Source organism: Schistocerca nitens, chromosome 5, assembly GCF_023898315.1.
Source record: "Schistocerca nitens isolate TAMUIC-IGC-003100 chromosome 5, iqSchNite1.1, whole genome shotgun sequence".
Classification (NCBI taxonomy): Eukaryota; Metazoa; Arthropoda; class Insecta; order Orthoptera; family Acrididae; genus Schistocerca; species Schistocerca nitens.
Window position 1 is genome coordinate 291,920,421 of NC_064618.1, and position 12,618 is coordinate 291,933,038.

General features: G+C 36.3%; 1 protein-coding gene across 1 annotated transcript in view; it reads left to right on the forward strand.

The window, feature by feature from the left end:
- The window catches only part of LOC126259249 (pre-mRNA-processing factor 6), a 64,776-nt gene that overhangs the window by 36,977 nt on the left and 15,181 nt on the right, over window positions 1–12,618 (forward strand). The window contains exons 11-13 of the mRNA XM_049955874.1: window positions 3,957–4,099; window positions 4,470–4,648; window positions 6,822–7,037. Coding sequence (XP_049811831.1) covers window positions 3,957–4,099; window positions 4,470–4,648; window positions 6,822–7,037 — 538 coding nt within the window. The remainder of the gene's footprint in view (window positions 1–3,956; window positions 4,100–4,469; window positions 4,649–6,821; window positions 7,038–12,618) is intronic.

Genomic DNA, 12,618 nt, shown 5'->3' on the forward strand with positions numbered 1-12,618 from the left:
GTGTTGTTCAGTCTTTCTCAGACTCTATTGGGTATGTCCTTCAATAAAATGGCGTTGTCGGTCTGAATTTTCTGTGTTCCTAAAAGCATGGGGTTTCTTGAGTTGGGCATCTGTATCAAATAATACAAGACATTTTTGTGTTTATTTACTCTGTCATGCTGCAGATGGTCAGGTTGCCCCACACACTGCCTATGTAAACCTGGATCAGAATAACAAAGAGATTGACATCTAGCTGTTCACAGTGCTGCTACTATAGCGACAGTCAGAGAACACGCTTGGCCGTGCCTCCTGTTCTGCTCACCATTGTCAAACCTTTGTTCAATGTTGTAAAATCTCTCTGCTACTGCAGGTAGCAGCCACTGTAGCCACTTGTAGACGATGCTCACGGTCGGCAACATAAACAGTTGTGGTCCGTTTCATTGTGTGCTTTGTTTCTCAGTGTGGCAAGTTTATTTTGCTTCAGAATGTCTGAAACTTGTAGTGAAAGTGTGCAGAATGGAAAGTTCAGCTATCTACTCATGTTTCGTGTGGTCAGACATGTGAATTTGTTTGTTTGGTGTGGGACTATTTTGAGAAAGAGAGAGACAGTGCTGCAACTCTATTGCCTCTAATGTAGGTAGTCGAAAGAACTGCAGATGCCTTAAAGATACACAAAAGTACTGTCATCAAAATTTGTATGGAGAAATACTGTGCAGAATAGTTCATCCAAACTGTGGACAACTGGAAAGAAGAGGACAGAACCATGTGTAACAAACTTGGACTCTTTTTAACAAGATGCTATTCATTGCCATATATATGGATATTTTGAAAGAAAAGAACATCCATCTATAAAAAAAGCTATGTGTTACTCTTTGCAAGGCAGAGTGATTCAGTGGCAGCAAAACTTCTTTGTTAATAGTTGTCAGAGCCCTCAGTTTTCAGAATAAAAAATTAATCGACTGAAAATTATAATGGAGAGAGGTGGCATCGTAGCATGGCTTTGTCGATTTTGAAGAACAATTGTTAAAGTGCCATTTGAAGACATTGTGTGACTTGACAAAACCTGAATAAATGCTGATCGTTCTGTCAGAAAAGTCTGGACAGTTGACAGCATATGTGGAAAGTAGTGCTGTTCCTGTGGCAAAGGGTGCAAGAATCATTGTGTTGTGTGCTGAAACTGCATCTGGTTTCATACCTAACTGTCTCCTTGTTTACAAATTGAAGAAAACAAACAACTGCATGAGGAAATGAACTACAACAGTTTTCTGAAGCAGTTCAATAGCTTAAATCACCCATCTGTCATTGTAATGAATAATGCCCCATGCCATTCAGTTATTAAAGATAAAGCTCCAACGATGGCAACAAAAAAGGCTGATGTAGGATGATGTTGTTGAATGGTTGAAATGCTGCAATGTGAAAATTTAAGATGATTTATGTAAGGTGGAGCTCGTGGAAATAGTAAAAAGAGTAAGCCACAGTTTCAACAGTATGTTGTGGATGAGGTAGTTAAAGAACATGGCCACTGGGTTCTTAGGCTTCCACCATAGCACTGCCACTTTAACACTATCAAAATGATTTAGGCTCAAATTAAAAATTACCAGGAAAAAAATAACAAAAGCTTCATTGTGGCAGAAATTCAAAGACTGTTAGGGAACAAATAATGCTTCAGAAGTGGAAAAATGTTGTACGCCACACAGAAACGGTTTTTAAAGAAGCATGGAAAAGTGAAGTGAATGTCAAGAGTAATATAGAAAATATAATTATATCCTTGGGCAATTCCAGTGGCTCGTCCACAGACCAGAGCTCAGATAATGACATTGTCGAGGGAGAAAGAGATTCTGAACTAAGTGGCATTTACCTTTTACCTTAATTCATCTTTATTTTTGTGTTTGTATTTCATATTTTTTACTGAGTGGTGCATATTGTAATTGCACAATAAATCTCATTATTAAGGAATTTTCCTCTGCACATGTATGACTCTCTGCATGCACACTACAGTGATTGGTAAGAACACAAGCAGTTTGTATTGTTTTAATGTTGTTAGTTATTGTATTTATGTGAATGATTCAGATCCATTTCAACACCCCTTACATACTGAGTGTGACAGCTGAGTGTGATTTATTCAAATTATTGTAAAAACAGTGCGCTTCCTGTTGCTTTTGTTGAGATATACAAATAATAGGGACACAGTATCATTTTATACATGGGAGTGCATTTGATAAGCCACATGGATATAATGGTCCTGTAAAGTGAATTTAAAACTGCACATTAAAAGGCGGCGTGAGAAGGTAGTCCAGTAAGTAACCACACAGCTGTTGCTGCTAAAGCCATAATGCACCTGCACGCATTGGCAAACTGACATCATCATCCCTTCCACGCTCAGCTGTGCTTCACTGTCAGTCTCTTTATTATTTTGTTCCGGGTGTAGATCCAGCGTACCATATTTCGTTCCACCATATTTTTTGTCTGTGTATTTTCTTCACATTTTATCCATTTCTTAATGACTGCAAAATGAATGATTTTCAGGTATTAAAATGACATTTAGGTTCTGTGATGAAAATCACAGTGATATAATTAAGGTGAGTTCCTAAAGAAGGTTTACTACATTTTGCTTTGGATACCTTTATCAAGTTGTGATCATTTGTATTGCTGGTATTGTTATTACGATTAATAACGCAGTCATTATTAAAACTGGTGATCTCAGTACAGCTGGAAGGCTGGAATTCGTTAAATGAATCCTGAAGATCTGATTCTGGGCCTAGGGAGCTTGGAAATTTAAAGAACAAAGAATCTAATGTAACAAGATATAGGATGCATTTTGTTTTCATTTTGCTTAAACATCATCTGTGCCATCCGGAGAGTTGTTCTCGCTCTTTCAGTCGTACTGTACGGAAATTGAACTCACCAAAAGTGAAGTAAAATATACACAACCTTATTTCCGGCTACGCTTTTGAGCTGTCTTTGCCTAACTGTAATGCTGTCTGTAACGAACTCTTCACATAAGTGAACAACTATAATGTTGTCACATCATTACACATCAAGTGAGATAAATAATGATGAAATTCAAGGTTGTAATCATATATAAGAAAATTTGTCATGACATCTTGTCAATATATTTAATACATCTTTGCTTACACAATGATCTCAGGACATTTAACGGATTGTCAAGAATGCAAATATGTGTTATTCGCTCTTCTGGCATTATGCCAACATACCAAAATTATGAATGTGTGACTTTCATTGTTGTGGCATTACAAAGTACACTTTTTTAAACTTCTGTTATAGCAGATGTTGCGTTTTATCCTACCCTGTCACAGCATCACATTTGAGGTGTTTCCATTACAAAGGATAAAGTTTTCTGCGATTTTGCAAAATTACTCCAGGCAAATGTTGGGGTGGTTCTTGTGAAAAGGGTACAGCTGATTTCCTTTGTGATCCTTTCGTTAACTGAGCTTGTGCTCCATCTCTAATGACGTCGCTGTCAACTCTCTTCTTCCATAACAGAGGACATGAGAAATGCATCTCATCAATGCACATAAGTCAAAATCATTTTAGCACATCGTGGTTTTGGAATAAGAGGGATGGTACCGTAGCATGCTATTTGTTATTGCTGTTGTGCCTGATTTCAAAATATCTTTATGGATTGGTTGTATGCTGAAGCAAGAACTGAAGAAAACTTCAGCACACAAGGATTTAATTGTACTGTCTCCAGTATTATTCTAGTATGTCACTTTTTACTCGTGTTCCACTTACTATATACATAATCTCATCATAACACTTTTTTTAATGGACTTTGCCATATTTTTTTGATTTTCATCATTTTGCCATTTATTTAATTAGATTATTTCCAAGCATTTATTTGCATTGATGTGCATTTATCCATAAATATTGTAGGTCAGGAAACTTTCTTGTATAACAATTTTTTAATGGTGTTCTTCCTTTCTGTGTCTGAATGTTGTGTCTTGTATTTGTCACAGATTAGAGACATACGAAAATGCTCGTAAGGTCCTCAATAAAGCAAGAGAAAATATACCTACTGACAGACAGATTTGGACAACTGCTGCCAAACTTGAGGAGGCCAATGGGAATAATCATATGGTGGAAAAGATCATTGAGAGAGGTAAGCAGATTCATTGCAAAATGCCTATGGCTAGAAATGGTCCACTTTAAAATATTATTTCACAGTAACAATGAAAGTTTTATGAGACAAATAAGCCAGTTGTAATTTAATGAAAATATTCTCCTTGTGTTGCCCACATTTTTGTTGTTGTTGTGGGCTTCAGTCCAAAGAATGGTTCAGTGCAGTGCAGCTTTGCATGATAGTCTATCCCGTGTGAGTCACTTCATTTCTGGATAACTGCTGCAACCTACACCCATTTGAATGTGCTCTCTGTAGTCAAACCTTTGTCTCCGCCTACAATATTCATCTCTCACATTTCCCTCCACTGCCATATTTTCTCACATTATCATATATTTTCCTCTTTTTGCAGCAATAACATCGCTGAGCTCAAATGGTGTAGAAATCAATCGTGAGCACTGGATTAAAGAAGCAATAGAAGCTGAAAAATCAGGTTCTGTTCACTGCTGTCAAGTATTGATCAGAACCATAATTGGACATGGTGTTGAAGAGGAAGACAGGAAACACACTTGGATGGATGATGCAGAGTCTGTAAGGAACCACTTTAAAACAATAAAATTTATAGCATTTTAAAAATTAAACTAATTTTTTAGTGACAGTATTGGGAAAGGATAGTTGCTACTCACTGTATAGCAGAAATGCCGTTTCGCAGAAAGACTGTCAGACAAGTAATCCTTCAACCAAAAGGCCTTAATCTTAATTCGAGAACATACATGCACAAACACACTTGCAAGTGCAACTCACACACTCACATGTCCAAAGTCTCTAGCTGCCGAGGTCAGACTAGCGTCGGCAGGTTCTGTCTTTGTGAGTTGCATTTGCATGAGTGTGTATGTGTGTGTTGTCTACTTCTGAAGAAGGCCTTTTTGGTTAAAAGTTTACTTGTTTGACAGTTTTGTTATTGTGCCTATTTGCAACTCAGCATCTCCACTATATGGTGAGTAGCAGTTATCCTTTTCATAATACTGTCATTATTCTATACTGTATTTTTCCCATTTTTTTAAACAAATTATTTAGATTCCACTTTGCTGCTTGGTAGAATGACTTCAAACTTATAAGTGAAACTTCACAAGAACACATTGTTGGTGATAGATAAACGGGGAATGAATTTAAATTTTTAAGTAATTCTTAACTTTTTCTCATTGTTCAAGTTGTCTCATTAGTATATATCCTTACAGACCAGAAAAATAAAATGTAAATCTAACACTGTTGAGTATAAGGTGCCAAAATTACTTTTAGTTATTAACAATTGTAATGCATCATTGTATTTAGAAAAGAAATGTGACTAAGATAACAGCAAAATCTAAAACTGCAATTGGAATACAACCTGGAAATGAAGGTTTGATGCTAATGGTAGCAATATATTTGTGGTGATCTGCCAGGTGTTCTTGGAGTAGCTGGTGCTTTTCAACAAATCTGGTTGGAGTCTAGGCAGTGAGTACGCATAATAACACAAGTTACAATACCTGAAGAAGAGCACTTGGCAGTTATCAAAATATTTTACATGAAATGGAATCAACAGTTCTACGGCACCCAAAAAGCTTGCCATTAAGCATATTTATTGCTTTTAAAAACTCATTAAAGTGTGATGAGATACATAGTGTCAGAATTTGAGATAATTTTATACTCTGTATTGAAAATGTAAAAGAACTCGTCCCTTTTCTGGTAAAAGTCAGGTGGTTATTTGAAACAATGAAGCATACCTCGTGATAGGAAAAAGTCACAGCTCATTCCAGTCTTAGCGTTACGAGATAATTGCATAGCATTACAGACCTACCTCATTGGTGTACGGCAATTGTAGAATCATGGATTATATTTCATTCTTGTACTTGATTTTTTGGAACAGAATCAACAACATAAATGTCACAAGCACCAGTCACGTGAAACAGTGTTTACTCTGATCATATGTGAGATCCAAAAGGCTGAGGTAGCAGACTCCAGGTTGGTACTGTGATTCTTAATTCCAGAATCATTCAAAAAGTTTGGTGAAATACATGAAATACAAGAAGAAGATGAGTAGTCCTTAAGATCATTAAGTGTAATGCAATGTGCATAGATAAATGAAAAGACCTGGTGTTGTTTGATTGGCAATCAGTCAACTTTCAAGGAATGATCACATAAATGTGCCTTTGGGAAAGGCAGATGCAAATCATGGGGGACTGTAATTTTCCCAAGAAGGAGGTTGCTTACAAAACTCTTATTTCGCCAATTCTTGACCATTGTTAATCCATATGGGTCCCTTACCATGTTTTAATAATGGGAAACAGAAAAGATTCAAAGATTGCTGAATATTTTGTCATGGGTTTGTATAGGTAGCAAGAACACAGTACAGAAATGTTCAGTAGTCTCCAGTGGGTGATATTATGGAAAGGCACTGCACATCAGAGAAATACTTGTTCTTAAAATTACAAGGGCCTATGTTCCAATATGATTCAAGGAACACAGTGCTTCCTCAAATTTACATATCACATAAAAAGAAAGAAAAAATCAGAAAAAGGAGACTGTAGCCCTCTGTATGGCAGGTACTGACTGCATTCCTTCCTTTACACCATTGCAACTGGAAGAAGGGAAAGTGATTGTGGTTTACTCTCTGCTGCATGCTGTGTGGTAGCTTGTGATGAACAGATGTAGATGTAATGTTGTGATGTTATAAACTGTTGCACATGTCCTGTTTCTTTACTGATTTTACTGTTTTATGTTTCAGTGTGCACAACAGGGAGCATATGAATGTGCTCGTGCCATTTACGCCCATGCACTTGCAACTTTTCCTAGTAAAAAATCAATCTGGCTCCGTGCTGCATATTTTGAAAAGAATCATGGCACCAGGGATTCTCTGGAAGCACTACTACAGAGAGCAGTAGCACATTGTCCAAAGTCAGAAGTTCTTTGGTTAATGGGTGCCAAATCTAAGTGGATGGCTGTAAGTGTACTATTGTTCATATTGTTCATTATGTGTCTCATACATCATCCCAAGCAAGAATGTGTTTGCCTTCCCTCTTTTATAAGATATATGAAAATGTTGTCAGTACTATCCAAAGTATTATAAATTGCTGTGGGAAAAATTAGTATCCAAGCAAAAGGTAGAATTTGTAGATGAAAGGATAGAAGTACTGGCATATTGAATGTTTGAGTCAGGTTTAGAGGTAATCTCAGTCATTGGTAGAGTGTCTGTCTAGGTAGAAAATTGGTTTGCAGTTTTAGTTTGTTAGAAAGGTTACACATTTGGTGGCTGTATGAATTATGTGGTTATGTGTCAGTTCTTTGTATTGAGAAAAATGTGTTTAAATGTTTTTAGTGTCAGAAAAATTCTATATGGTACATTTGAGATCAGTTATATTAGAATCTGACATAAATATTTCTTTGTACAGTAGTATGAAAAGAACAAAGATTGCTACGTATCACATATAGGAAGCACTGAGTGACAGGTAGGCAATCAAATGAAGACTGCTAGATAATTATAAATAGTAGGACTAAGTCCTTTATCACATGTAATTGTGTTTGTACAACAGTTGTGTATAAGTAGTCTTATTATGTGTAAAATTAAGAGCTTTATCCAGAAATTTCACTTCGCTGTCTCAAGGATAAATATAATAGGAGTATTGTCAATCAGTGGCACAGTGTTGGCACAAGAAGTTGATTATCCTTATGAAAACTTAATCTACAGTAGTGTTAGTGCTTGTTTTGTGTCACTTTACTAGAAAAGGAGTGTTGCAAAAACAAAATATGTGTTATTGAAAGAAATATACAAAGCTTTGTCTTGAACAGTTAATTTTGAATCTGAGAGACTAGTAGAGTTTACTTTAAATAAAAAATGAACAACTTTCCAGAATCTACTGCTTTAGACCAGACTTTTTATGTTCTGTTATAACTTTCAGTTTACAAAGCAAAGTTTCGTCAATGGATCTTTGTGTACTCCCACTTAAATTGAACGTAACATACTCATCTCTATGCGTCCTGCCAATAAGATTTAGATTTTTAATGGTTTCATGAAGTCACTTAAGAAAAATGCTGAGAAGGTTCCTTTGAAAAGGACACACTCAGTTTCATTCGCCAGTCCAAGCTTGTGCTCTGTCTTCAATGACCTCATCATCAGTAGGATGCTAAAGACCCATCTTTCTCCCATCTGGAATCACATGGAGTGAGATGCTTAATATTGTGCTTTCTTCTGCCATCATTTGAAATGAGTTGCTTAATTGTTTGCAGTTCATGTAATTTTAGTAATGAAATGGCTTTGCTTGTTAAATCATTGGAGATGTAGGTTGCCACAGTAAATCTATCTTGATTGATCAACCACTAATGTTTCTTTACTTTAATTGTTGTTTGAGAATATTTTAATAATTAAGAATATGGCTATGCTTCATACACACATCAAAAAAAAATTTGGATCACCTCAATTCCGAGAGTTCCGGAATATGTACAGAAAATTGGAATAGACATCTACATAAACATCATTTCTGCCCTTTTGTATTGCTCATGAAAACCACACATTGCATGTTGTACCACCACACAGCGAGACCTACAGAGGTGGTGGTCCAGATTGCTGTACACACTGGTACCTCTAATACACAGTAGGACATCCTCTTGCATTGATGCATGCCTGTATTCATCATGGCATACTATTCACAAGTTCATCAAGGCACTGTTGGTCCAGATTACCCCACTCCTCAATGGTGATTCGGCGCAGATACTTCAGAGTGGTTGGTGTGTCACATCGTCCATAAACAGACCTTTTCAATCTATTCCAGGCATGTTTGATAGGGTTCATGTCTGGAGAACATGCTGGCCATAGCTCTGTCCACAAGTTCAAACTGGAAAGCAGAAGCAGATCACATAGTAGTTCATGATTGGAAGGTTACCTGTCGAAACATTAACTGTGTTTTAATATTTTACCTGGGCATATTCCCATGACCTATTCAAACTGTCACATTAAATTCCTCTTATTTACAGTCAGGTAACAGTTATTGTACAGACCCATCTTCCTATTTGTTATATTGCTTTCTAAACTTGCAGATCTCTTGAAGTCTTATGTTACCAACTTGGATTTTGATACAAGAAACTGTGATCTGCTATAAGCATCATCATTGTACTTGTTTCCAACATATGATATGAATCCAAGATTTCTCTCAACATCAAGTTTTGTACTCCCATTTTGTGCACCAAGGAAATTATACAAAAATATTTAAAGTTCTATCCCATTACTTAGAGTTTCCATGAGATGTTTTCAAGGGGCAAACCTACTTTAACTCTGTGGGCACTTTGTTCTTCCATCCAAACTGTCTGAATCCTTTATCTGATCTAGCATTGTGCATTTCACAGTTGTACACCGATTAAGGATGTTTGTAGAAGACCATACTATCAGAGATTCTTGGTGTGTGTGTGTGTGTGTGTGTGTGTGTGTGTGTGAGAGAGAGAGAGAGAGAGAGAGTGAGAGAGTGATGTGTGTGTGTGTGTGTGTGTGTGTGTGTGTGTGTGTGTGTGTGTGTGTCTGAGAGAGAGAGAGAGAGAGAGAGAGAGAGAGAGAGAGGTGTCAAGTCAGGTGCCTCGTGATGCTCTTTATTTTCTTCATTATGCTTTAACAGTATTATAAAAAGGATAGTTGCTACTCACCATTAGATGGAGCTGCTGAGTCACAGATAGGCATGACAAAAAGACTGTCAGAAAGGAGCTTTTGGTCGCTATGTATTCTTCAGAAACAGACAAAATACACACACACACACACACACACACACACACACACACGACCAGTGGCATAGGTTGCTATTAATCACATAGCAGAGAGCTATGTGGTGAGTAGCAATCTAGTCTTTTCATAATATTGCCATATGCTGTCCTGGATTTTCCAAGTGGCAGTCAATGTTTTTTGGACCTTTGTAGAACTTGATGGGAAGATAAGTGTATAGATAGTCAAAAATATCATTGGTAACAGATTCAAATCTGTGCTGTCCTTATTTGCAGTGTGAAATTACTACTTCTATGCAATCCTGAGCCTAACTGGGCTGATTCGTGAAAGACTACAAGACTATGAAATACCCATTTATGCAGAATCGAGACTTGATATTAACAGCACTTCTTTTATGTTGCCTTTATGTATGAACTTATGTATTTCTGCCAATTCGCAGTAATACCTGTTGGTCTTCCCTTCTTAGTTTAGTATACATTTGCCATCTGCACTCTTAATACCCGCAAGAAAAGCAAGTGTTTTCAGTCCATGTTTCAGTGTGCGTAAAATCTTATTTCACAAACTGGATAGAATAATACAAGTAGAGTATTGTACAAGCTTATGACAATGGTTTTGGTACAATATTGTAATAGTACATCAGCAGTGTGAAACTTGAGCTTCTCCCAGCATATCAGATGCTCAGATAACTTCTGGAAATGGATCAGGGTAACATGAGTTGTCTATCAGTAACCAATGAGGTTCAAAACATTGTATTTTTAGCTCTGCTTTTAATTTCTTCTAGACACTCCCCTGTTAAATAATGCAAATATCGTATGTCTACTACTTGACACAGTACAAAATTCAGACAAAAAAGGCAACTGCAAACAGACTGCACCTCTAGCTCTTACACAACTAAATAATCTGTTCTTAACAATGCTCGTCTGAGAAATGATGCATCATGTATGTTGCTGATTTCACTAAAACCCATAAAGTCAGTCATTGTATGTATTTAATTAGTGAATAGTGAGTTGACACATAACATCATCCTTTTGTGAATGATACTTACTATCTAATAATGTTTATCATTAAACAATGGAGCTCTGCAGGTAACCACACACCACACTATTGAAGTGTTAAGTAATAGACAGGAACATAAACGAGATTGTCCAGAAACTTAGCTATGAAGTTAATGTTTTTTTTGTGAAAGCTAAAACACACTCACACACACACACACACACACACACACACACACACACACACATACCCAAACAAATGAGAGGTAAATGCTTTAAGTAAAAATGCAAAATAAATGCATGATGAAATAAATAAATGAATAGAAATGTGAAGTGATTATACATACAACATTAAAATTATTTGAGGTATTGCAAAATGAAAAACAGAAGTTACTCTGTGTATTGTATTTTAATTCTGTAGTGTGAAAATATTTCATTAAGCATAGTTGATTGTAGAATGCAGACAAAATATGGCATGGTTGGCCATATTGTTGTGAATTACATCTGAAATACTAATGAAAATGCTATGTAGAGGATCGATGGACAGGTCACAAGTTAAAGTGAAATAATGCCATAATTAAATAACATTAAACAGAACTCCAGTGGTTGTGGGGTAATTAGAAAAACTGTCTAGAAAGTGGCTGACATTGCTACTACATTGTGCTGTACAAATTCACGACAACTTTTATAATGAGAGAGACTAATTCATTTTTGTAAACAAAGGTGAGAAATAAAACACAGGTAAAGATGCTGACAGGCAGTGAGAGGTAGAAAACAGAACATGAGACATCAACAAAGGATAGATGATGTAAAGTAACAATGGCAACATTAACCAGATACTGGATAGTCCTAAGTGACACATAAACAAGACTGAACTTGCAGATGAAGGTTTCCAATAACCCCTTTCTTCAAAGTTAACAATACACACACACACACACACACACAGAGAGAGAGAGAGAGAGAGAGAGATTAGATTTAGATTAGATTAGTTTTCGTTCCATAGATCCGTGCTGAGGAGATCCTCGTGGATGTAGAACATGTCAATTTTTTTTTTTTTAAGCTGAAATAACAATACTAATAGTATGAATATATACAAGACATCATTTGTTTCTATTAAAAAATTCGTCAATGGAGTAGAAGGATCTTTATTTGTAACTAAATTTTTTATGTTTGCTGGCAAATTATTGAAGATGAGTGTTCCTGAGTAGTGGTCCCCTTCTTGAACTAAAGTAAGTGCTTTTAAGTCCTTGTGCAGATCATTTTTGTTCCTGGTATTGTATGTATGAACTGAGCTGTTTGTTGGAAAAAGAGATATATTATTTATGACAAATTTCATTAAGGAGTAAATATACTGAGAGGCAGTAGTTAGTATACCCAGTTCTTTGAAGAGGTTTCTACAGGACGTCCGTGAATGTACTCCACAAATAATACATATTACACGCTTTTGGACTCTGAAAACTTTTGTTTGACTTAAAGAGTTACCCCAAAATATTATACCATATGACATTATGGAATGAAAGTAGGCAAAATATGCAAGCTTTTTCATTTTTATGTCGCCTATGTCTGCTAACACTCGAATTGCAAATACAGATTTGTTAAGGCGTTTCTGCAGTTCTGTGGTGTGCTCCTCCCAACTGAATTTATTATCAAGTTGTAATTCCAGGAATTTAAGACCGTCAACCTCTTCTGTCTGCTCTTCTTCATACTTTATGCATACGCTGGGTGGAAACCTCTTACAGGTTCTGAATTGCATGTAGTAAGTCTTTCCTAAGTTTAATGCCATTGAATTGGCTTTAAACCATTTATTAATATCCATGAAAATATCATTA